At 47.6% G+C, this 24,764-nt stretch overlaps 1 protein-coding gene across 1 annotated transcript in view; it reads left to right on the top strand.

Moving 5' to 3' along the window:
- lasp1 (LIM and SH3 protein 1) overlaps window positions 1-24,764 on the top strand; it is a 186,872-nt gene that overhangs the window by 161,110 nt on the left and 998 nt on the right. The window contains exons 5-6 of the mRNA XM_072487444.1: window positions 13,512-13,623; window positions 20,993-21,081. Of these exons, the coding sequence (XP_072343545.1) occupies window positions 13,512-13,623; window positions 20,993-21,081 (201 nt within the window). The remainder of the gene's footprint in view (window positions 1-13,511; window positions 13,624-20,992; window positions 21,082-24,764) is intronic.

Below are 24,764 nucleotides of genomic sequence, written 5' to 3'. Positions count from 1 at the left end.
CTATCCCCATAACCCAGTAACCCCACCCAACACTAAGGGCAATTTTGGACACTAAGGGCAATTTATCACGGCCAATCCACCTAACCTGCACATCTTTGGACCGTGGGAGGAAACTGGAGCACCCGGAGGAAACCCACGCACACACTGGGAGGATGTGCAGACTCCGCACAGACAGTGACCCAAGCCGGGAATCGAACCTGGGACCCTGGAGCTGTGAAGCAATTGTGCTATCCACAAGGCTACCGTGCTGCCCCAGTTACTCGAGCATTTAATCGTAACCCTGATCTTTGGTGGGCTTTTCTTCCCCATCAACCTGTAACTTCCCAAATAATTTTAAAAAATCATTTTACTGTTGTGGCATAGCTTTTAGAAACCTCTGCCTCGGCAATCAGTGGTGAGAGATACCTCCAAATCTCTCGTTAAAACCTCTTTGACTCTCTCCTTTTCTCTGAGGCTGAGGTGCAGCTTGTTCCCTCCCCCACCATTGGCAGCTGCTCTTTCAGCCCTTTCCACCTTTCTGAAACTCACTCACTGAGTAAATTCTTTAATGGAATCTACACGAGCAGATGAAGAGCCGCGCAATGCAATGCACAGCAATATGAAAGACCTGCATTTATATAGCGACTTTCTCAATCTCAACGCACCTCCAAGCACTTCACAACCAATTAGGTTATTTAAAAGTGTAGCCTTTGTTGTAATGTGCAAAATGTGGCAGCCAATTTGCATGTATCGAGCCCCCTCTAACAGCAATGAAATAATTACTGGATTTAGGCGTTGGGTGAGGGCCAAATGTTGGCTAAGACAGTAGGAGAATTCCCGTGCTCTTCTTCAAATACTGCTATGGGATCTCTTGCTCCCTCTGTGCTGCGCTGGGAGCGCCAGCCTGGCTTACACACTCTGGTCTCTGGAGGGAGAATTGAACCCACAGCTGCTTGACTCCGAAATGACAGTGCCACAGTTAACGGTGTATTAACATGTACACAGGTTGTTGTATATTCACATTTGCTCCTAGTTGGAACCAGGTCACATGAGGCCAATCATGTGACGTACTGATGACGCCAATGGCTGTTTGTGCAGGCAAACAGGCAGTCTATCCTAACAGCCTGCAGACTAAACACCTTTCCAATGAAACTCTTGTTTGTGATCTGCAAGACTAACCAAATACCACACAGGTATACTTTCAAAATGATTTTCCAGCCATGGTTTGACAAAGCAGTTCCAGTGTTGGGAAATACAACACGAAGCATTCTCAAGTGCTTTGATTTTCTGAGTGACTCATAGCATTCAATGAAGGGCTGGGTTTATTTTTAAATGAGGTGTTTAGAATAGTCTATTACTCCTGAAATTGGGTCAGTTAATGTGACGATAGCCAAATTGCTGTTGAACAATTTGAAAATCATGGCGTTGTAATGGAGGACCGACTGAGAATATTCCGGTAGTTTCCGAGAGATATTTGCAGAGCCTTCTTGTATTCCCTGGGAATAACACTTGGCTGCTTGAGTTCTTTATCTCCGATTCAAACAGATGTCTGGGACTGGATCTCTCTCCCATCTGTCTCTGCCTTCAGGATATACAATTTATGCTTTTAGAAGCTGTGATCCTTAATCAAAACAAGACCAAACTCTCACGTGCCTTCACGGTTTAGCTTTTTCTTCCCTGTCCCCTCCCAGCAGTTTCCTGATTCTTGTTGGGCTACCGGTTTCTCTGATGCGTCAGGGGGTCCCAGATGCCACACCTATTACTCACAGTCCAGCCCAATCCGAGATCACAGCCCAGTGCTTTTGTTGCTGCGCGATGAGAACCGAAAGCTTAATCGTGTCTGCCATGGTAAAATAGTGTCTGCTCAGGGTTGAAGAATAACGTACTGGCAGCAGAAATCGCCCAGTTATTTCAGATAGAATGTAAGGACATTGGCTGCCCCCCTCTCATCTACTGCCCAGCCGTCAACATAGTTGTGACATTATGAGAAATGTACAGAACTGTAAGGGTTAACGTTATGTCTGAATCAACCACTAGAGGGAGCTAGATCCAGAACTATGTAAAGCATCAATGCTAAGCCTTCTGGGAGAGTGTTGAGGAGAAGGCTAGAAGAAAGACTGTAGAAAAGCTAGTGTGAGTGAGAGCAGATCATAGTTATTGTATTAGTGTAGAGATTAGTGGTAGATGAGTGTAGATTGTATGTTTATTGCAAATTGTTTATTATATAGAAGTAAGAAATTGAATTCAATTAAGCAGTGCAAATAAACCTTTAGCTTTGTTTAATACAAAAGCTAGTTGTGGTCTTTGTAAACACTACGCCAACCATCCTAGGATCTGAACTACAAAGAACACCGCAATTGTAACAGGAGGAGGCCATTCAGCCCCTCCAGCTTGTTATTCTACCATTCAATTGGAGCATGGCCGATGCTTTTCAACTCTATTTACCCGCCTTGACTACCTAACCCTCTGCGTAAGAACGACCTATCTGAATGCAGAGAGCCTGTGCTGTGCTTTTGGCTGCCGACTCTGATATCTCTGTCTGTCTGTCGATGGGTCCTAAACCTCAATCCTGGATTTGATGCTCAAATAGTGGTGTGAAATTTATTTTGCCCACATGTTTTTTAAAAAATTGTTTGAACTGTTGTTGAGGGCTGGACATGAGTTCGTTGTGAAAAGGATGTTCTCCCCTACCACTGAGTTGACAGTGTGGTGATGTAAATCAAAAAGTTTTCATGTGGCTTCCTGCGATTCTCCTTTTTAAAAAAAGTGTACACGCGAATACCTTTTATGGGTGTTTTTTGCAGTGACTAATTTCTAAATATGGAAGAATACAACTTGTGACTTTGAGTCCGTTGTCTGTAGGCCCACGCAGTGTGGGGTGTGTTTTATTTTTAAATTCACGAGTCAATTTGAGCTGGCAGTTTAGACTGGGGGGCCCATGAGTAGGTGGGGTGTGTGGGTGGGTGCACAGAAGGACTGGTGCTGAAATAGGTCATGTGCTGAATCACATCCCTCTTCTGATGAGAAAAGGGGAATGCCAATTTCTCCCCAGCTAGCAAAATTGCATTTTCCAATTGCATGTCTCAAGACTTGCATCCCATGATTTTTTAGGTGGGTGGGACAGAGATAGGGAAGGGGATGTACATTAAACATGAGAATTCGGAGCGCAACTTGACCATTCAGTCTGTCGAGCATGCTTATCATTTGATAAGATCATAGTTGATCTGATTGTGGCCTTCTACATTCCTGTCAACCCCCTATGCCCTTAGGTTATTGACTGACAAGGAAGTTCATCTAACTTGGCCTTAAAAATATTCAATGATCCAGCCTAAAAACCTCACTGGGAAAGAGAGTTCCAGAGAACTCCTGAGAGAAATAATTTCTCCTCATCGCCACCTTAAATGGGTGACCCCTTATTTTAAACTGTGTCTCCCAGTTCCACCGTCCACCACAAGGGGAAACACCCTCTCAGCATCCATCCTTTCAAATACCCTCAGGATCTCGTATGTTTCAATAAAATCACCTCTCATTGTTCTAAACTCTGATGGATGCACACCCAACCTGCCCAATCTTTCCTCATGAGCCAGCTTCTCCACCCCAGGAATCAGTCAAGTGACCCTTCTTTGTACCACATCGAATGCAATTATGGTCTTTCTTCTAAAAAAAAAAAATTTAGATACCCAATTCATTTTTTTCCAATTAAGGGGAATTTTAGCATGGCCAATCCACCTACCCTGCACATCTTTGTGTTGTGGGGGCGAGACCCACGCAGACACGGGGAGAGTGTGCAAACTCCACACGGACAGTGACCCAGAGCCGGGATCGAACCTGGGACCTCGGCGCCGTGAGACAGCAGTGCTAACCCACTGCACCACCGTGCTGCCCACAATTATGACCTTTCTTAAATAAGGACACACAGTATTCCATTTGTGGTCCTATTGACACCCTGTACAACTATACCAAAATATCCCTACTTTATTTTCCATTTCCCTTTGCAATAACCAACAACATTCCCTTTGCCTTCCTAATCACTTGCTGTACCTGCATTGATTTGTGTACCTGGAGACTCCAATTCCTTTTGTACCCCGGGGCTCTGCAATCTCGCTCCATTTAAATTATTTGCCGCTTTCCTATTCTTCCTGCCAAAGTAGACTAGTTCGCACTGTCCGACATAAAACTCCATCTACCAAATATTTTCCCACTCTCTTGACTTGTCTATATCTCTTTGCAGACTCCCTGGGCAGGAGGCAGCCTGTCACTGACTAGCGGGGGTATCTTCTGGTCCTGCTATTATCATAGAATTTACAGTGCAGAAGGAGGCCATTCGGCCCATCGAGTCTGCACCGGGTCTTGGAAAGAGCACCCTACCCAAGGTCAACACCTCCACCCTATCCCCATAACCCAGTAACCCCACCCAACACTAAGGGCAATTTTGGACACTAAGGGCAATTTATCATGGCCAATCCACCTAACCTGCACATCTTTGGACTGTGGGAGGAAACCGGAGCACCCGGAGGAAACCCACGCACACACGGGGAGGATGTGCAGACTCCGCACAGACAGTGACCCAAGCCAGAATCGAACCTGGGACCCTGGAGCTGTGAAGCAATTGTGCTATCCGCAAGGCTACCGTGCTGCCCGCTATTGTCACTGGGGTTTCCTGTTGTTTGCATTCTCTGCCACTGGGGAACCCGCAGCGGGGGTTGCCGTCAGCGGGTCCGGAAGATCCCACCTGTGGCAACGGCCGGAAAACCCCACTCTGTGCCCCCTTCACAACTTCCTCGCCTACCCATCTTTGTCATCAGCAAGTTTAGGAACCTTATATTCACTCCCTTTATCCAAGCCATTTATATAGGTTGTAAATAGTTGAGGCCCCAGCACTGATCCCTGAGGACTACAACTTGACAATTTTAAAAATATCCCATTTATCCTTACTCAGGATCCTGTTAGAATCCTCTATCCAAGTTAATCTGTTACCCCTATACCATGAGCTTGTATTTTGTGTCTTTGACCCAGCATCTTGTCAAATGCCTTATGGGAATCTAAATATACCACATCATATGTTCCCCTTTATCTGGGTTGCTTGTTACTTTCTCAAACAACTCTAATTAATTAAAGTGATTTCCCTTTCACAAAACCATGTTGACTCTGCTCGATTGCATTGAGTTTGAAGTGCCCCTCTATTCCCTCATTAATGATAGATCCAGCTAATGATAGACCCCCCCCCCCCCCCCCATCTCTTGATTCACAATTATTTCTGGGATGTTGTTTGTTTCCACAGTGAAACCAGACACAAAATATCTGTTCAATGCATCTGCCATTTCCTTATTTTTCATGATTAATTCCCCATAATCTCTCTCTGGGGGACCAACACTCACTTTATCCACTCTGGGTGGCTCTAGAATGTGCTGCTCTAAGAGACTGTCCTGGAAATACTCTTATGAATCTCTTTCAGGCTACCTTTGCAAATCTAATTGGTCCAATCTTCTGTCTATCCCATCCACCAGTGTTGTTACTATTAGGGGATGGACCTACAAACTACTCCCATAATTGACAGCCCTTTGCTATTTATTTATTTATTCTTTTTTTGTTTTTAAAATAAATTTAGAGTACCCAATTCATTTTTTTCCATTTAAGGGGCAATTTAACATGGCCAATCCACCTACGCTGCACATCGTTCGGTTGTGGGGGCGAAACCCACGCAAACACGGGGAGAATGTGCATACTCCACACGGCCAGTGACCCAGAGCCGGGATCGAACCTGGGACCTCGGCACCATAGAACATAGAACATAGAACAATACAGCGCAGTACAGGCCCTTCGGCCCACGATGTTGCACCGAAACAAAAGCCATCCAACCTACACTATGCCATTATCATCCATATGTTTATCCAATAAACTTTTAAATGCCCTCAATGTTGGCAGTTAACCATGAGGCAGCAGTGCTAACCACTTTGCTATTTTCTATCTGCACCCAAACTGATTCTACACCTTGATGTTTAGAACTCTTAAGACCAACTCTCACTGTGGTACAAAGGTCATAAAGTCATCCTGAATTAACAGAGCTACCATCAATTGGGGAAAGTTTAGGGAATTATTCCGACTTTATAACAACCCATTTACACCAGGTGTGGGTGAGGAACAAGGATGTCTGTGCTCTGCAGTGTTGTGAAAAAACCTGGATTAAGGAAAAACTGGTTCTAGATTCCTCTTTTCTTTTTTATCTTTTATTAGTGTCACAAGTAGGCTTACATTAACACTGCAATGAAGTTACTATGAAAAGCCCCTAGTCGCCACACTCCGGCGCCTGGTCGGGTACACAGAGGGAGAATTCAGAATGTCTAAATCACCTAACAAGCACGTCTTTTGGGACTTGTGGGAGGAAACCGGAGGAAACCCACGCAGACACGGGGAGAACGTGCAGACTCCGCACAGACAGTGACCCAGCGGGGTATCGAACCTGGGACCCTGGCGCTGTGAAGCAACAGTGCTAACCACTGTACTATCGTGTCGCCCAATGTATGAACAACCTTTTCTGAGCCTTCAGAAATGTCATGTACCCTTGAATGTTCAGGTGCCAGCCTGTGCCCTCTTGTATTCAGACACAGAGCCTTTAGTTCTGTCTTTTAACTATTTCTTTGCAAACTCTAGCCTTATCTTCTGGCACACCCTTGAGTTTGTATGCCCTGTCCCTTCCGGCTGTGCCCGAATGTCATTGCACTTTTTGCGATCTTTCTCTCTTACCTTGACTTTTCCTTGTATTTGACCACATTTTTACTCCCTGGATCCCTTGCCCACACCGTTTAATTTCAGGCTTTCTCTGCCACTTGTGTGTTGCAGCTCACCAGAATACGGGTCCCAGCACGGTTCAGGTGAATACTATTTGCCCAAAATCTGTCATAGAAAAAAATGCTTGAATCTATTATTAAGGAGGTGATGGGAGCCTGTCAAGGTGTGCTCCAACAGGAAGTGATACCTGGCTGGGGCTGGGGATAAAGGAGAGGAGCGGTGGGGGAAAAAACTCCCCTTAGGCCCCATAGAACACTATACTGGGGGGGCGGGGGGAGGGTGATACCGAATGTTCTGATGTTTATTCCCGGTATATTCTGCTTCTGCTCAACAACAGTGAATCTGCTTTCCTCCTCCATGTGATTGTGGTTTCCGTAGACTAGAAGGGAAAGATGGTGGGTAGGTTGCAAAATAGTGCTGTTTTTAGATGGATTTTGTCTCTCCTGCTGGCTTTCTGCCTCGTCCTCTTTTTCTCTCCCATGCACTATCCCTTCTCTTGCCTCTGTGTCTTTCTCTCTCTCTCTTTCCGTCTGTCTATTTCTCTTGCACACGCTCTTTCTCACACATGCAGTGTTTCTCCTATATTGCAGCAGTGACTACACTTCAAAAACACTGCAAAAGGCTGTGCTGAATATACACCTTCCTGCTTTGTGTATGTCAGGGAACCAGATTTCTCATATCTGTCATTTTAAACGCCAGTCTGGCAAAACTTGCACTGACCAGTATTATGACCAGCCTAAACGACTAGTTGACTATTGTATGGATCCTAAAGTAACTGCAAACTGCAATCAATGTTTTTAAAATTTAGAGTACCCAATTCATTTTTTCCAATGAAGGGGCAATTTAGTGTGGCCAATCCTCCTACCCTGCACATCTTTGGGTTGTGGGAGCGAAAACCCACACAAACACGGGGAGAATGTGCAAACTCCACACAGACAGTGACCCAGAGCTGGGATCGAACCTGGGACCTTGGCGCCGTGAGGCTGCAGTGCTAACCACTGCGCCACCGTGCTTCAAACAGCAGTCCATTAAATTGGTGGTCCATTTTCAGTCTCTTTCTAATCCATTGCAAAATATTCTTGGGAGAGTTCAGTACAATATTGCAGCTAAACCTTGACTGAGGATTTGATATTTTCTTCAACTGCAGCCTCTCGAGGCACTTTGCACTGAGATCGAAATGCACAAAATTAGAACCAGGTGATAAAACACTTTGTTTTTGCTTCCTGCCCCACTCCTGGTTAATGACTCTGTCGATGGTGGTATCGCAACACGCAGACAGGTGGGATTCTAGGCTTCATCTCTCTGACCTGAGATTGCTGGCCTCGGGACCCCGGGGTAAGGAGGAACAGAAGCCTCCAGATAACACAGCCGGCCAAGGGCAGAAAGAGAACTGAACTTGCACTGACCCAACATTTTTCATGACCCTTGGGACATCCCAAAAAGCTACACAGCCAATGAAATAATTTGACAAATGCAGTCACAGAAAACGTGGCAATCAGTTTGTGCAAAGCAAGCTCCCACAAGGAGCAAAATGATAATGTCCGGGTAATCTGTTCTCGTGATGTTGATTGAGGGAGACGCTGTTCATCACTAAGGCCACTTAGCCCCATCTCTATCACCATTGTCTGATTCTGACCTGCACCCTGCTGTTGAAACCCTCATCCATGCCTTTGTCACCTTTAGACTTGACTATTTCAATGTTTTCCTTGGTATCCTGCCATAACCCCCTCCCCCCTAATGCCCATGTCCCTTCTTATCTCTGGAATGCTCTCGAACCCTAAACCCCATCAGCTCTTTGTCTGTCCTCTGATTCTGGCCTCTGGCACACCCTCATTTTCATCACTCCACCATTAAGCCCTCACCTCAGCCCTGGAATTCCTTCCCTAAACTTCTCCTAAACCTCCGGCTGCTCCGGTTTCCCACAAGTCCCGAAAGACGTACTGTTAGGTGAATTGGACATTCTGAATTCTCCCTCCGTGTACCCGAACAGGCGCCAGAATGTGGCGACTAGGGGCTTTTCACAGTAACTTCATTGCAGTGTTAATGTAAGCCTACTTGTGACACTAATAAAAATTAATAAGATTATTATTATGAGTCTCAGAGAAATTTGTCCGAGAATGCTCCCATGAAGCATCTTGAAATATTTTACTCTGTTAAAGATACTTTTTGTTGTTGGAAGGTATTGCCCAAGACAAGTAGGAAACCCCCGCTTCTCACCCTCGAGACAGTTCCATGGAACTATTATTTTTTTGAGAAGAGGCCCTTGTGTTTAACGTCTCGTATGAAAAAATGTACCTCGAGAGCGCTGGGGTGTCCATCAGCATAGATTGTGTGCTCAAGTCTCCTGGAGTGGGAATAAAACCCAGGGCCTATTGACTTAGGGGGCGAGTGTGCTGTGGCTGAAGAAATCATAGAATTTACAGTGCAGAAGGAGGCCATTCGGCCCATCAAGTCTGCACCGGCTCTTGGAAAGAGCAGCCTACCCAAGCCCACACCTCCACCCTATCCCCATAACCCAGTCACCCCATCAACACTAAGGGCAATTTGGACACTAAGGGCAATTTAGCATGGCCAATCCACCTAACCTGCACATCTTTGGACTGTGGGAGGAAACCGGAGCACCCGGAGGAAACCCACGCACACACGGGGAGAACGGGCAGACTCCGCACAGACAGTGACCCAAGCCGGGAATTGAACCTGGGACCCTGGAGCTGTGAAGCATTTGTGCTATCCACAATGCTACTGTGCTGCAAATGGATTAGACCTGATTATGATGCCCATATAACAGTAAATGCCTTGGGGTTGTGGGTGGAGAATAGGTTGCCTGAGTTTCTGGAAAGGAGCCTCCCTTTGTGAGGTGACACCGCTGGGGAAGAATGTGTGAGGAATTGCATGTCTGGAGAGCAAGCGAAGGAGCAACAGCCGAATATGGTTTTTGTTTCAGTCTAATTAGTTAAAAGGCCTTGGCTGCAACTGCAGCTATGGTGCACAATCTAGGCTGACTGAAACACTCATACTTATTACGCCATTGCTTGCCTGGGGCAATGGTAGGGGGTGGGGTGAGGCGTGGGTGGCAGTGGTTGGGAAAGAGGGGGTGGGAGGGGGAGGTAAAAGGGAAGTCATGTGATTTACTCCTCTCACCTGACTAGAGAAAATGGCCGAGGTTTTTCAGGGTTATCGGTGTATGGTGTTGGCTCTTTGCCTCCCCCTGCTGGTTAGATGATGGAGTGGGACTGAGAGTCGCAACTGATCTGCAGGTTCCATTCGCCCATGGAGGCCTCGAGCTCTGTCACCAATTGTCTCTCAAATGGAGAGACATGCCTCGTGGACAACCTCGAAGGAGGTTGAGGGGCGACCTGATAGAGGTATACAAAATTATGAGGGGCATAGACAGAGTGGATAGTCAGAGGCTTTTCCCCAGGGTAGAGGGGTCAATTACTAGGGGGCATAGGTTTAAGGTGAGAGGGGCAAAGTTTAGAGTAGATGTACGAGGCAAGTTTTTTACGCAGAGGGTAGTGGGTGCCTGGAACTCACTACCGGAGGAGGTAGTGGAGGCAGGGACGATAGGGACATTTAAGGGGCATCTTGACAAATATATGAATAGGATGGGAATAGAAGGATACGGACCCAGGAAGTGTAGAAGATTGTAGTTTAGTCGGGCAGTATGGTCGGCACGGGCTTGGAGGGCCGAAGGGCCTGTTCCTGTGCTGTACATTTCTTTGTTCTTTGTTCTTTGACAAGGGGCCTGAAAATTAGTGTTGGGATGTTCAGAGACGATGTCGAGAAGTATTTCTTCACAGAAATCTGGAACTCTTCCCCAAAATGCTGTGAGGCCACAGAGGTCCACTGAAAGTGTCAAAATTGGGATTGGTAGATTTTTGTTGGGCGGGGGGGTCTTGAGGGTTACAGAGGTGGGCAGACAGAGTTAGGATGGCGATCAGCTGCGATCAAATGGAATGGCAGAGGAAGCTTGAGGGCTAAACGCTATTCCCCTGTTCCAATGATCTTGCAATGTTACCAGTTAACAATTGCAATACATTTCGATAAATACTCGGTCTTTATGGCTTAATCATCAAAAAGCTGGTACTTCAACAGTTGGAACTGCTTTCCTGATCAACTCGGATCCAGTTGCTACTTAGCATGTATCACAGTGTGTGTTATCCACACTCGACGAAGGGATGAAAGGGGACCCAGTGTGCGGTTCTGCAGCGTGTGCTGTCTGGGCATGTGAGCTAACATCAGGTTACAGACACACTGAAGTTAGTTGAATGGGTGTGCATTTGCCTTTGAATTGTTTCCATGGAAACGGTTGAAGGCCTGAAGACTTGGCCCAACAAAGGGGGTAGCGTTAATCCGCGTGAGAGCACCACCTTGTGGAAAGGGTTGGTAAAGCGTGTGCAGGAAATAAGCGAGGTTTCAACTTTTACAAGGAAATCAGTGGCGGAGAGTGGCTGATGCTGGCAAGGCCATCGTTTAATGCCCTAATTTCCCTTGAGAAGGTGGTGGGGAGGCCGAATGGCTTGCTGGACCATTTAAGAAGGCAACCGCATCCCCGTGGGACTGGAGCCACATGTAACCTTGAGTGTGGGTAGTGGATTTCCCTCACTAAAGGACATTAGTGACAATCCATTGGTTATATGGGTTACAAGTCCAGGAACATAACCACCAGGGCTGTTTAGCGCAGGGCTAAATCACTGGTTTTAAAGCAGACCAAGGCAGGCCAGCAGCACGGTTCAATTCCCGTACCAGCCTCCCCGAACAGGCGCCGGAATGTGGCGACTAGGGGCTTTTCACAGTAACTTCATTGAAGCCTACTTGTGACAATAAGCGATTTTCATTTCATTTCATTTCATCTCCATTAACTAGCCTGGACTTCAACCTTCCACAGTCCCACATTTACAATGGCCAATGGAATCTGAGAAGTGTGTTTACGTAGAATTTACTGCACAGAAACAAATTTAATTTAATATTTCTGTGCCTGGAAGGGTAAAACCTAAAGTTAGGTTCATGCTGGAGGGAAGTGTTTGTATGAAAGGCGGTTGGTTGTTTCTGTTGTACCTGGACAACAGGGTGAGGAATGAATCAAAGGGATAAGCATGTGGATGTTGCTTAACAACTGGGCATTGTCAGGTAGAGAAGCTTTTAAGTTTTAGTTTAGCTAATTTGCGGGCAGTTGGAGATGGATAGTGAGAGAGAGGGCAGCGCTCGTAGCTCTGCTAGAAGCAGTTGGTTCAGAAGGCAGGAGAGGGAAAATTTCTTCTAGCAGAGTTGAGAGAGAAGCCAGATAATGGTGTAATGGTTAAGAAAACAAGTGCAGAGATCTGAAGAGCAACTGGTTAAGGAAACTAGATAAATGAAGGGAGCTCGCCAAGAATCTGAGGTTACAGGTACTAGAACCGAGAACTGTTGAGTAAAGACAGACTGAGCTAAGAAGGAGGTTGAGATGCCAGCGAGTTACATAAAGTGGGGCAGCACGGTGACGCAGCGGTTAGCACTGCTGCTTCACGGCGCTGAGGACACGGGTTCGATCCCGGCCTCGGGCCACCGTCCATGTGGAGTTTGCACATTCTCCCCGTGTACTCTGTATTTATTTATTTTTATAAATTTAATGTACCCAATTCATTTTTTCCAATTAAGGGGCAATTTAGCGTGGCCAATCCACCTAACCTGCACATCTTTGGGTTGTGGGGGCGAAACCCACGCAAACACGGGAAGAATGTGCAAACTCCACACGGTCAGTGACCCAGGGCCGGGATCGAACCTGGGACCTCGGCGCCGTGAGACAGCAGGGCTACCACTGCACCACCGTGCTGCCCCAGGATTCTATATTTATTAAAAGAAAGATACGTTAAGTGGCTTGCTGGTTTGTGAGATTTTACTACAGCCTGTGGAACGTGACATAAAATAACTATGGAAATTGGTGGCTGAGTTTGTGTAAAAACAATTAAGACAAAGGAAACCTAAAAGGGGGTGGCATAAAATCCCAGACTGGAGTTACTGTTAGAAGTGGAGCGGAAGCTTTAAAAGTGGCATTTGGAAAACCTGGTCTGGATTTCAGAATGCAATCCACAGGAAAGCATTATTATGAGAGAAGATTTTAAAGCATGATTTTGGGAGTGGAGTTTGGAAGCCATCATTATCGGGAGGGGGTTGATTCTGAGGAGAAATACTCAGACACTACCCTGGGCTCAGAATGGAGTGTTTACTTGACCTCAGTCATGTTGTATGCTTAACAGGGACCTTTGTGTTAATGAGACCATTCCAGCTTAAGATGTACTTTGTAATTCATGGTCATCTATAAATCTGTGTGCATTTGTTAAGCTAAGGGGAAAGTGTTCGAGGAGTATTGCGTAAGAGTACAACTTTTCACGTTTAAGAAATGTTTTTTGCTGTTATTAGAACTAATTAGTGGTCCTGTGACGCAGTTGCTCCATGTTTTATTTAAAAATAAATGTTACGGTGTTCTGAGCCAGGATTCCATTCTGGGAATTCCTATCCAGTTATAATGACAAATGTGATCATGATAAGAGCTCTCAGCCTGCTCGATCATTCCCGTTATATGGCTCCCAGGCGTTAACTTTAATGGCCATTCGATTCCGAATGGGGTGGAGTCCCAACACTGGGGCTAATCGCATATTTGAAGCAGGTTGATGAAGTGTGTTTCATTCTCCCGGAAAGATAAACCATGACCCGCAGTCTGCTTTTAACATGTAAACATGTTTTCTACATCTTTTTTTCATCAGATTAAATATCATGAAGAGTTTGAGAGAAGCAAAGGAACTTCTGCAGCAGTTGGTGAACGAAAGAACTCAAATGGAGGTCCACAACACAACGTCCAGCATGATATGCATAGAGGTGAGCACGCACACACCCGCGCACACGCACCCCACACGCACACACCCGCGCACACGCACCCCACCCCCACACGCACACACCCGCGCACACGCACCCCACCCCCACACGCACACACCCGCGCACACGCACCCCATCCCGACACGCACACACCCGCGCACACGCACCCCACCCCCACACGCACCCCACCCCCACACGCACACGCACCCCCCACACACGCACACACACTCACCCCCCCCCACACACACACACACACTCACCCCCACACACACACACACACACTCACCCCACACACACACGCACATACACTCACCCCCCCACACGCACATACACTCACCCCCCCACACGCACATACACTCACTCCCCACACACGCACATACACCCACCACCCCCACACACACACACTTACCCCACACACACTCACATACACGCACCCCCCACACACGCACACACACTCACCCCCCCCACACACACACACACTCACCCCCCACACACGAACACACACTCACCCCACACACACGCACATACACTCACCCCCCCACACGCACATACACCCAACTACCCCACACACATCCCACACCCAACTTCCCCACACACCCCACACATACCCATCATGTCCACACCCACATCACACACACACCCACCCCACTCACACACTAATTGGTATCCTTGTCCGATTGTCGATTTATAAATGGCATTTGAACTACAAATGCATCCTTTCTACACCCAGATCCCAAATTATGGGCGCGATTCAGCCACCGCGTTGCTCTCAGGGGAATCCTGTGAGAGTCCCATCTGGCTCATTTAAATACCTGGATGTTGTGTGCAGCCCGACACCTGGAGTCAACGGCCGCCCCTGCGAGACCTTAACTGGGTACGGTTTAGCACTGCTTTCCACAAACATGGACCATGGGTTTCCAGCTAGCCAGGGGGAACGAGCTGAGGTATCTACAGCTCAAAACTTCCTACGAAAGGAGACAAGGACGTACCCACAACCGCCACGACAGACACTACTGGAAGAATTACTGGTCACAAGTATACTAGATAAAGGAAACTGCAGTGATATGTATGACCGACTGGTAGAAAGGGCCAACGCCGTACTGGACGCAACAAGAATGAAATGGGAGGAGGACCTGGGGATTGAGATAGGGTGAGGACTCTGGAGCGAATCACTGCATAGGGTCAACTCCACCTCCACGTGCGCAAGGCTCAGCCTGACGCAGCTAAAAGTGGTACATAGAGCCCACTTAACAAGAACCCGGATGAGTAGTGTTGTGTTGGGTGCTCTGGATCCGTGGAACACATACAGGCCACCAACACTTAAAATAGTGCAACACTATTTTGTTAAGTTAGAAACTGTTGAACATACTTTCACTGTGGGTTAACACGATGTTAGATTAAACTAAAGACCTATGCCTGTCCGGACCAGTCTATGCACAGAGCACATGGTGAAGATCTGTGCTGTAAGCTGTAAGCTCTGTCCTTCTGAGAGGCTGCATCCCGAATGAGCAGGAACTCTGATGCCCTCTGTCTATATAGTGAGTGAGCTCTAACTGGTGATTGGCTGTGGTGTTGTGTGTGTTGATTGGTCTTGCTATGTGTCCATCAGTGTGTGTGTGTGTCTGCACCATGATATACTGGTGTATATTATGACAAGTAGGTTCTTCCCGGAGGTGGAGGACAGATGTGAACGGTGCCAAGGAGGCCTGACCAACCACGCCCACATGTTCTGGTCTTGCCCCAGACTTGCAGGGTATTGGACAGCCTTCTTCGAGACAATGTCCAAAGTGGTGGGGATCTGGGTGGAGCCATGCCCGAGAGTGGCGGTCTTCGGGGTTTCAGACCAGCCAGATCTATTCCTGGGGAGGAGGGCGGACGCCCTTGCCTTTGCCTCCCTGATCGCCCGCCATAGAATCCTGTTTGGCTGGCGGTCAGCAGCACCACCCAAAGCTGCAGACTGGCTGTCCGACCTCTCGGAATCTCTCCAAATGGAGAAAATCAAATTCGCCATCCGAGGGCCAGACAACGGCTTCCACAGAACGTGGGAGCCATTCGTCCAATTGTTCCGGGACCTGTTTATGGCCAACGAACGAGAAGAAGAATAGTCAGGTAGCCAAGAATCAGAGGAAAGTAGCCAAAGCAGGAGAGGGAGAGATAGACCGGGAGAGGGGGGGGGGGGAGAGAGAGAGAGAGGGGGATAGACCGGGAGAGGGGACGACGACTGCTGAACCTAAGAGGAAAGAAAGGCGAACCACAGGAGTGGGGGGGGGGGGGGGGGGGGGGGGAAGAGACAGGGAACAAGAGAGGAGAACCAGGGATGTGGGGGGAGGCAGGGAAATGAGAGCCGGAAGGAAGGCACGGGATACAGTAACGAACAGGGCATCTCCAGGAGTAGGGAACGAGGAGAATGAAGACGAAAGACGGGAGGAACGGCAGAAGCGGCGGTGAGCGCGAGACGGCAGCGAGATCCGTCCGGGAGAAGCGACAACACCACCAAACCCATTCGGGTATTGCCCACTGCAATTGTCTCTCCAGCACCCGAATGTATATTTACCTCCCCAGTCTCCACCCCTCTCCCTCCCCCCCCCCCCACCAACAGTCGCCACTTATGTGTCGTAAATAATTTTGCCAGGTGTACAGAGTTGTTGCTGTTGAGCTGGGGCACAATACCCTAACCAGTTATTCTATTTTATTTGTTATTGTATTTTAAAAATTATTTATTATTTTCTTTTCTTTGGTATATTTGGGTGTGCCCCTCTATTCTATATATATGTGTGTATATATATATATATATATATATATATGTTTCTTATCCTGTGTACATAACGGTAAATATACTTTGTTCAAAAACCCAATAAAAAACATTTATAAGAAACATGGACCATGGGTGATGGCACCTCGGGTGGGGGCAGGTCTCGCACGTCATTAGAACCCCCGGGTGGTCATGGACAGGGCAGGATAGTACTGTGGCACTCCCCTGGCACCCAGGTGCCTTGGCACTACCAGCCTGGCATCTTGGCCGTTCCAAATGGCCACCCTACCAGTGCCACCTGGGCACTGCCAGGATGCCTGTGTAGCACTGCGAGGTTCGCAGTGCCAAGATGCCTGGGTGCCAGTTTGGGCCCTGGGAGTACTTGCCCATGAGGGGGGGTTGGGGGGCGGTGGAATCCAAGGAACAATAAACGGCCTGAAGGAGGGTGTAGAGATCGGGGCAATCATTCAAAATGGCGCCACGATCTGTGAGGAGCCTGTGCAGGTAAAATGCTTAATTGTAAATTCCCCGAGATCCCAAAATAATGGCAAAGTGCCATTGAATAGCGGTGTCAATCTCCGTGCTTCAGCCGCAGACCCCGCCAACAGCACCCAAGAGCAGATCAGAATGTTTTCCGCTGAATCGTGCTGTGTGTATCACGTTAGAATCCCATCTTTACTTATCAAGGTTGATCGCCTCAAGTTACTTCAGTTACCTTTGGTCCCTTTTCTTGTACTTATAATTCCACCAATTTCTAACCTTGTTTGGGTTTTTAAACGTATGAAAGATAGTAAAGAAATATTTAAACACTCGACCAAATATCTTCTGGCTTCTCGCAGCCTGTTTGAAGGAGAACCAACCCCATCTCTCTGTAATTAAAGTAATCATCCAGTCACCATTCTAGTAAACCTCTCCTAATGACATCCGCGCTACGAAATCCTTCTTTGATTGATTTGATTTGATTTATTGTCACATGTACCGAAGTACAGTGGTCACATGTACCGAAGTACAGTGAAAAGTATTTTTCTGCGGCCGAGGGAACGTACACAGTACGTAATAGGAGACAAATAAAGAATAATCGACAGGGAACATTGACAAATGGTACATCGACAAACAGTGATTGGTTACAGTGCGGAACAAGGGGCCAAACAAAGCAAATACATGAGCAGAGCTGTTGCCAGGAACAGCAATTGTCTCGCTCAGTAGGTCCTGATGTACGAGGTGATGCATTTTGGGAGGGCTAACGAGGTAAGGAAGTTGGCTGCTACGAAGTACAGAGGAGCGGAGGGACCTTTTGGATGCATGTCCAGAGGTCCATGAAGGGAGCAGGACACAAACAGGGGCTGTTTAGCACAGGGCTAAATCGCTGGCTTTGAAAGCAGACCAAGGCAGGCCAGCAGCACGGTTCAATTCCTGTACCAGCCTCCCCGAACAGGCGCCGGAATGTGGCAACTAGGGGCTTTTCACAGTAACTTCATTGAAGCCTACTTGTGACAATAAGCGATTTTCATTCATTCATTTTCATTCACAGAAAATACTGTACAATTGCAGCAGATCTGACAGCATCTGAAATGAATGAAATGAAAATCGCTTATTGTCACAAGTAGGCTTCAAATGAAGTTACTGTGAAAAGCCCCTAGTCGCCACATTCCGGAGCCTGTTCGGGGAGGCTGGTACGGGAATTGAACCGCGCTGCTGGCCTGCCTGGGTCTGCTTTGAAAGCCAGCTCTTTAGCCCTGTGCTAAACAGCCCCATCAGTGGAGAGAGAAGGAACCCAATGTTGCGAGCCTGGTTGGCTCTTTGTTAAAGCACATGGAATACTTGCCTGTGTTGGCCGAGGCATGGAATATAAGAGCAGGGAGGTTATGATGGAGCTGTATGAAACGCTCGTTAGGCCACAGCTAGAATACTGTGTGCAGTTCTGGTCATGGTGTGATTGCACTGGAGAAGGGCAGAGGAGATTCAGCAGGATGTTGCCTGAGCTGGAGCACTTGGACCAATGAACAGAGGCTAGTTCGCCTGGGGTTGTTCCCCTTGGAGTAGAGAAGGCTCGGGGGAGGTCCTCTATGAGGTGTATGAAATTTTGAGGGATACATAGGTACATAAGGACTAGGAGCGGAAGTCGGCAATTCAGCCCTTCGAGCCTGCTCCACCATTCCATCAGATCATGGCTGATCTCTTCCTGGAGTCAGATTCACCTCCCTGCCTGTTCCCCATATCCCTTTAACCTGTTTTAAAAAAAAAAATCAGAAATATATCTACTCCTTCTTGAAACCATTTAATATTTCAGATTACACCGCACCATGGAGCAGTGAGGTCCACAAATTCACCACCCTCTGCGAGAATGAGTTCCTTCTCATCTCAGTTTTAAATCTACTGTCTCTCAACTTATTGCTGTGACCTCCTGTTCTAGATTGCCCCACAAAGAAGCATTTAGATCAGCACTTGAAACACCATAGCATACAAGGCTATGGATCAATTCCTGGAAAATTGAATTAGAATCGATAGGTGCTTGGTGGCCGGCACAGATGTGATGGGCTGAAGGGCCTTTTTCTGTGCTGAAAAACATTCGGACTATATTAATGCTGTGGTCAGTGATACACGTGCACACACCTGACTTTTCACTGTGAAATTCTAGCTCTCCCTCGTGTCGTCCGACTACAGCCTCTGACAGCCTGACCATGATTTGCTGTCTCTATGTAGCACTATATTTGAGCAGCTCTGCAAGAAAGGAAAGAGAGAATGCTGGAAAATCTCAGCAGGTCTGGCAGCATCTGTAGGGAGAGAAAAGAGCCAACGTTTCGAGTCCAGATGACCCTCTGAGCTCTGTTCTTTACTGCACATTGTGTATTTACTATTGTAAACAACTGGTATTCATAACGTGACTTTTTTAAAGTTGTACCCATCTCAAAATGTCTTAAATTTGCAAACCCCCCCTCACCCTGCCCCTCTGAAGCTTTGCAGTTCTTCCACATTTCCATTGCTTTTCAGGACCAAACTATTTCCCAAACTATTTTCCCTGTTGTAATTATTTGATGTTCTGAGTGCGAGCGGTGTTAATTAATTTTGATCGTCTCATTTCCTGTGCGTGTATGTGTGTGTGTGTGTGTGTTCAGTATCCTATCTGTTACCCTGTTTCGTACCCAGCGCCGTTTTCAACCTGGCATGTGACGCTAATGTGGAATGTGACTTCAATACTCAAAGCTGTGGAATTAAAAGCCTAATGATGACCACAAAACGATTGTTGTAACAAGCCATCTAGTTCACTAATGTCCTTCCATTAGGGAAGGAAATCTGCCGTCCTTACCTGGTCTGGCCTACATGTGACTCCAACAATGTGGTTGACTCTGAAATGCCCTCTGAAATGGCCAGGCAAGCCACTCGGTTCAAGGGCAATTAATTAATCTGCGTGAGGGAGGATCGTAATAGTAGTTGGACGAAAGGGCGGCATGGGCGCAGTGGTTAGCACTGGGACTGCGGCGTTGAGGACCCGGGTTCGAATCCCGGCCCTGGGTCACTGTCCGCATGGAGTTTGCACATTCTTCCAGTGTCTGCGTGGATTTCACCCCCACAACCCAAAGATGTGCAGTTAGGTGGATTGGATTGGCCACGCTAAATTGCCCCTTAATTAGAAAAAAAGAATAATTGGGTACTCTAAATTTATTTTAAAATAAATACTAGTTGGACGGTTGGCATGTGGCTAAGGAGTGGGGGGGGGGGGGAGTGGGCGGTTGCTGTAAGGTTTGTGGGGGTGAGTGGGTGGCTGGTGTGAGGTTTGTGGGGGTGAGTGGGCGGCTGGTGTGAGGTTTGTGGGGGTGAGTGGGCGGCTGGTGTGAGGTTTGTGGGGGTGAGTGGGCGGCAGGTGTGAGGTTTGTGGGGGTGAGTGGGCGCCTGGTGTGAGGTTTGTGGGGGTGAGTGGGCGGCTGGTGTGAGGTTTGTGGGGGTGAGTGGGCGGCTGGTGTGAGGTTTGTGGGGGTGAGTGGGCGGCTGGTGTGAGGTTTGTGGGGGTGAGTGGGCGGCTGGTGTGAGGTTTGTGGGGGTGAGTGGGCGGCTGGTGTGAGGTTTGTGGGGGTGAGTGGGCGGCTGGTGTGAGGTTTGTGGGGGTGAGTGGGCGGCTGGTGTGAGGTTTGTGGGGGTGAGTGGGCGGCTGGTGTGAGGTTTGTGGGGGTGAGTGGGCGGCTGGTGTGAGGTTTGTGGGGGTGAGTGGGCGGCTGGTGTGAGGTTTGTGGGGGTGAGTGGGCAGCTGGTGTGAGGTTTGGGCAGGTGAATGCGGCGGCCATTGTTGAGCAGTTGGTTTGAAATGCTGTTGCCAATGTATCGGGGGCCAATGAAGGCAGTCCGACAAAACCATATCAATACGAGATACGTTAAGCATATTAAAGGACCATCATGAAAAAGCGTTTGTGATAATATTTTCCCTCTTGCTTATGTTGACAAAATCCACCTGGTCACTTCACTGTGATGCAACATTCCAAAGTGATGGGCAAAAAATAAATTTTGGAAAACTTTCTCATGTTGAATCTCCTCTTCTCTAAATTTTAATGTTTGCCGTTGCTGTAATGTAATGCAATGATGTAGGTTGTTCTCAACTTGTCTTTAATTATCTTCACCTTTATTCAGGCTACCAGCAACATCAGCCAGATCCGGAGCCTCAAACCCAGGCCTACACTCCGCCCGCTGCACCATGCGCCCCACCCCCCTCAGCTGGGGTAAGTTCTTAACCTTCTTCTTAACCCCGCTGCTTGTTCTCTCGCTGCTGCTGTGGGAAGGTGAAGAAAGAAAGAATTTGCATTTCTATAACACCTTGTCTGACTTCAGGAGGCCCAGACAATCGGCACCTATTATAATGTTGGAAATGCTGCAGGCAATATTCTCCACGGCAAGGTCCCACAAAGAACAATGAGACAAATAAACAGATATGTGATGTTAATGGGGGATAAAAATGGGCCAGAATAATGGGAAGAAGGGCAGCACGGTGACACAGTGGTTAGCACTGCTGCCTCACGGCGCCGAGGTCCCAGGTTCGATCCCGGCTCTGGGTCGCTATCTGTGTGGAGTTTGCACATTCTCCCCGTGTCTGCGTGGGTTTTGCCCCCACAACCCAAAGATGTGCAGGCTAGGTGAATTGGTCACACTAAATTGCCCCTTTATTAGGAAAAAATGAATTGGGTACTCTGAATGTATTTTAAAAAAATAATGGGAAGAGCACCCCTGCACTTTTTCGAAGTAGTGTCATGGGGTCTTTTCCATCCCATTAACTGGGTGGATGGGGGCTTGGTTCAATGTCTCATCTGAAACTTGAGGCCTCTGATGGTGGAGCAGTACTGCGCTGGAAATGGATTAACAGATGCATAGTGGCAGCAGTGTAAGAAGCACTGCAGCAATTTGTGGGCAGCACGGTAGCATTGTGGATAGCACAATTGCTTCACAGCTCCAGGGTCCCAGGTTCGATTCCGGCTTGGGTCACTGTCCGTGAGGAGTCTGCACGTCCTCCCGGTGTGTGCGTGGGTTTCCTCCGGGTGCTCCGGTTTCCTCCCACAGTCCAAAGATGTGCAGGTTAGGTGGATTGGCCATGATAAATTGCCCTTAGTGTCCAAAATTGCCCATAGTGTTGGGTGGGATTACTGGGTTATGGGGTGTGGAGCTTGCGTAGGGTGCTCTTTCCAAGAGCCAGTGCAGACTCGATGGGCCAAATGGCCTCCTTCTGCACTGTAAATTCTATGAAATTTATCAAGACTCCGTCCTTTGACAATACCTTCAAAATTTGCGACCTCTACCACCTAGAAGGACAAAGGCAGCCGATGCATGGGAACACCGCCACCAAGCCGCGCATGATTCTGACTTGGAACTATCTCCATGTTTCCTCATGTCGCTGGATCCCAAAGCCCTGGACCCCCCTCCCTAGCAGCACTGTGGGTGTACCTACACCATATGGTTCAAGAAGGCTGCTCACCGCCACCTTTGAGAGCAACTAGGGGTGGGGACCCAAAGCTGGCCTCGCCAGTGTTAAGACCACCCCCAAGTGAGGATCCCCAAATTTGTTTATCCGGGCGAGACTCCTTGACTTGTCACCATCCGGCTCGCATACCCCCAAATTGTTACAAATCTGGGTGGAGAGGGAGGGAGGGCTGGCCCCGTCTTTATTCAACCCCCTTTGCGGGCAGCAGCAAGGTTTAATCTAACTAAGATTCCCTTCCCTGATAGTTACGTATAAAAAGGAGTGATTTAACCAGACGTTCTTGAGTTAAATTAGAGTAAATTTATAAACTATTAAAAAGGTCATGAGGAAAATGGTAAAACACATGTTTATACATTCATACAAGTTAGAGGTGAGAATTGAGTCCAGTTTTAAGTAAATATAAGTAAGAAGGTAGACGGAACAGTCCTTGACTCGTGAGGAGTAGATGTTGAAGCGTGCAGCCATTACGATTTGATTCCAGTAGAGTTCACCAGTCGGCGAATAGTTGATTTTTTGACTCCAGTGTTCTGCGGTTTGGCAAGGAAATTCTCCAGTTCCTCTTTCCAGTTGGGATGTTTTTGCTGGCTGGGCTGATTTACTCTGTCAGAGAGAGAGCTTTGAGATGTACAGCTGCTTATCCATTCAGAGTATACACAGAGCACTGGCTTATAACCTGTTCCTTGTATATTCCAAGTGAAAAATGGAATCCACCAGCCTCGGCATTATAGAACATAGAACATTACAGCGCAGTACAGGCCCTTCGGCCCTCGATGTTGCGCCGACCTGTGAAACCAATCTAAAGCCCATCTACACTATTCCCTTATCGTCCATATGTCTATCCAATAGTTGTACGGGGTGTCAATAGGACCACATATGGAATACTGTGTGCAACTTTGGTCTCCTTATTTAAGAAAGGTCATAATTGTGGGGCAGCAGGGTGGTGCAGCGGGCTAGCCCTGCAGTCTCACGGCGCCGAGGTCCCAGGTTCGATCCCAGCCCCGGATCACTGTCCGTGTGGAGTTTGCACATTCTCCCCGTGTCTGTGTGGGTCTCGCCCCCACAGCACAAAGATGTGCTGGTTAGGAGGATTGAGAGGGTGTTTCCCCTTGTGGTGGACGGTGGAACTGGGGAGACACAGTTTAAAATAAGGGGTCACCCATTTAAGGTGGCGACGAGGAGAAATTATTTCTCTCAGGAGGGCCGTTTGTACGTGGAACTCTCTTTCCCAGTGAGGTTTTTAGGCTGGATCATTGAATATTTTTAAGGCCAAGTTAGATGAACTTCCTTGTCAGTCAATAACCTAAGGGCATAGGGGGTTGACAGGAATGTAGAAGGCCACAATCAGATCAACTATGATCTTATCAAATGATAAGCATGCTGCAGAGGATCTTTTGAGATGAGATGACCATTATGTCCCTTTGCCTTTACCGGAGATGTTAATCAGTCCCTGGATGGTTCTGGAAGTACCTTGACTAGAAACAGGGAAGGGGGCTGCATTGTCCCTTACAGAAAGAGAAATTTCTTCCAGTGGCTGACTGTACATTCTCAGCCATCCTTGGGGGTTCGTGTTCATTTGAAACAAAGAAAACTCGGGTCTTTTTAAAGTTCAACATTTCTTTTTTAAATTTAGAGTACCCAATTATTTTTTTTTTTCAATTAAGGGCCAATTTAGTGTAGTCGGTCCACCTAGACTGCACATCTTGGGATTATGGGGGTAAAACCTGTCATGATATGCAAACATGCAACCAATGAACACTCAGAATAGGACACAACCAATGGGCGGTCAGGACACTCAGGCGGTGGCATCACCACAAGGGGGCATGACTTAAACACTATAAAAGGGATGAGGCACTCACACCCTGCCTCTTTCCACAGACAGACATCTAGAGAGTTAGACAGGGTTGATCAGCAGCATCACACCCCAGCACGAGGCTTAGAGCAAGCTGGTACAGTTAGACCTAGTTACTACAGTTAGATTAGCAGAGAGTCGAACTCATTTGAGAACTGTGTTAATCGTTCAATAAACACGTTGAACTCATTTCCAAGTCTGGAGCATCCTTTAGTTAAGACTGCATCAAGTCCGAAGCAGCATAACACAACAAAACCCACGCAAACTCCACACGGACAGTGACCCAGGGCGGGGATTCGAACCCGGGTCCTCAGTGCCATAGTCCCAGTGCTAACCATTGTGCCACCGTGCTGAATTTCTGGCATAATTCTGTGGTTTACGCTCCAGCACTCGTCCCGTGAAGAAATAATGAAAAATGTTCTCAAGTCTCTGGAATAGGACTTGAATCCAGAACCTTCCTGTCTAGAGGCAAAGCTGTCGCCCATTCAGCTGTCATGTAGTGAGCGTCCAGATGGTCGACATTGATCATGGAGCCATCCTGGAAAGAGGGGCAAAGTGTGTGTTTTGGGGATGGGGTTGGGGGG

The sequence above is a fragment of the Scyliorhinus torazame genome, chromosome 21 (genome assembly GCF_047496885.1).
Source record: "Scyliorhinus torazame isolate Kashiwa2021f chromosome 21, sScyTor2.1, whole genome shotgun sequence".
NCBI classification, from domain to species: Eukaryota; Metazoa; Chordata; class Chondrichthyes; order Carcharhiniformes; family Scyliorhinidae; genus Scyliorhinus; species Scyliorhinus torazame.
This window is presented reverse-complemented; position numbering and strand designations above follow the sequence as displayed.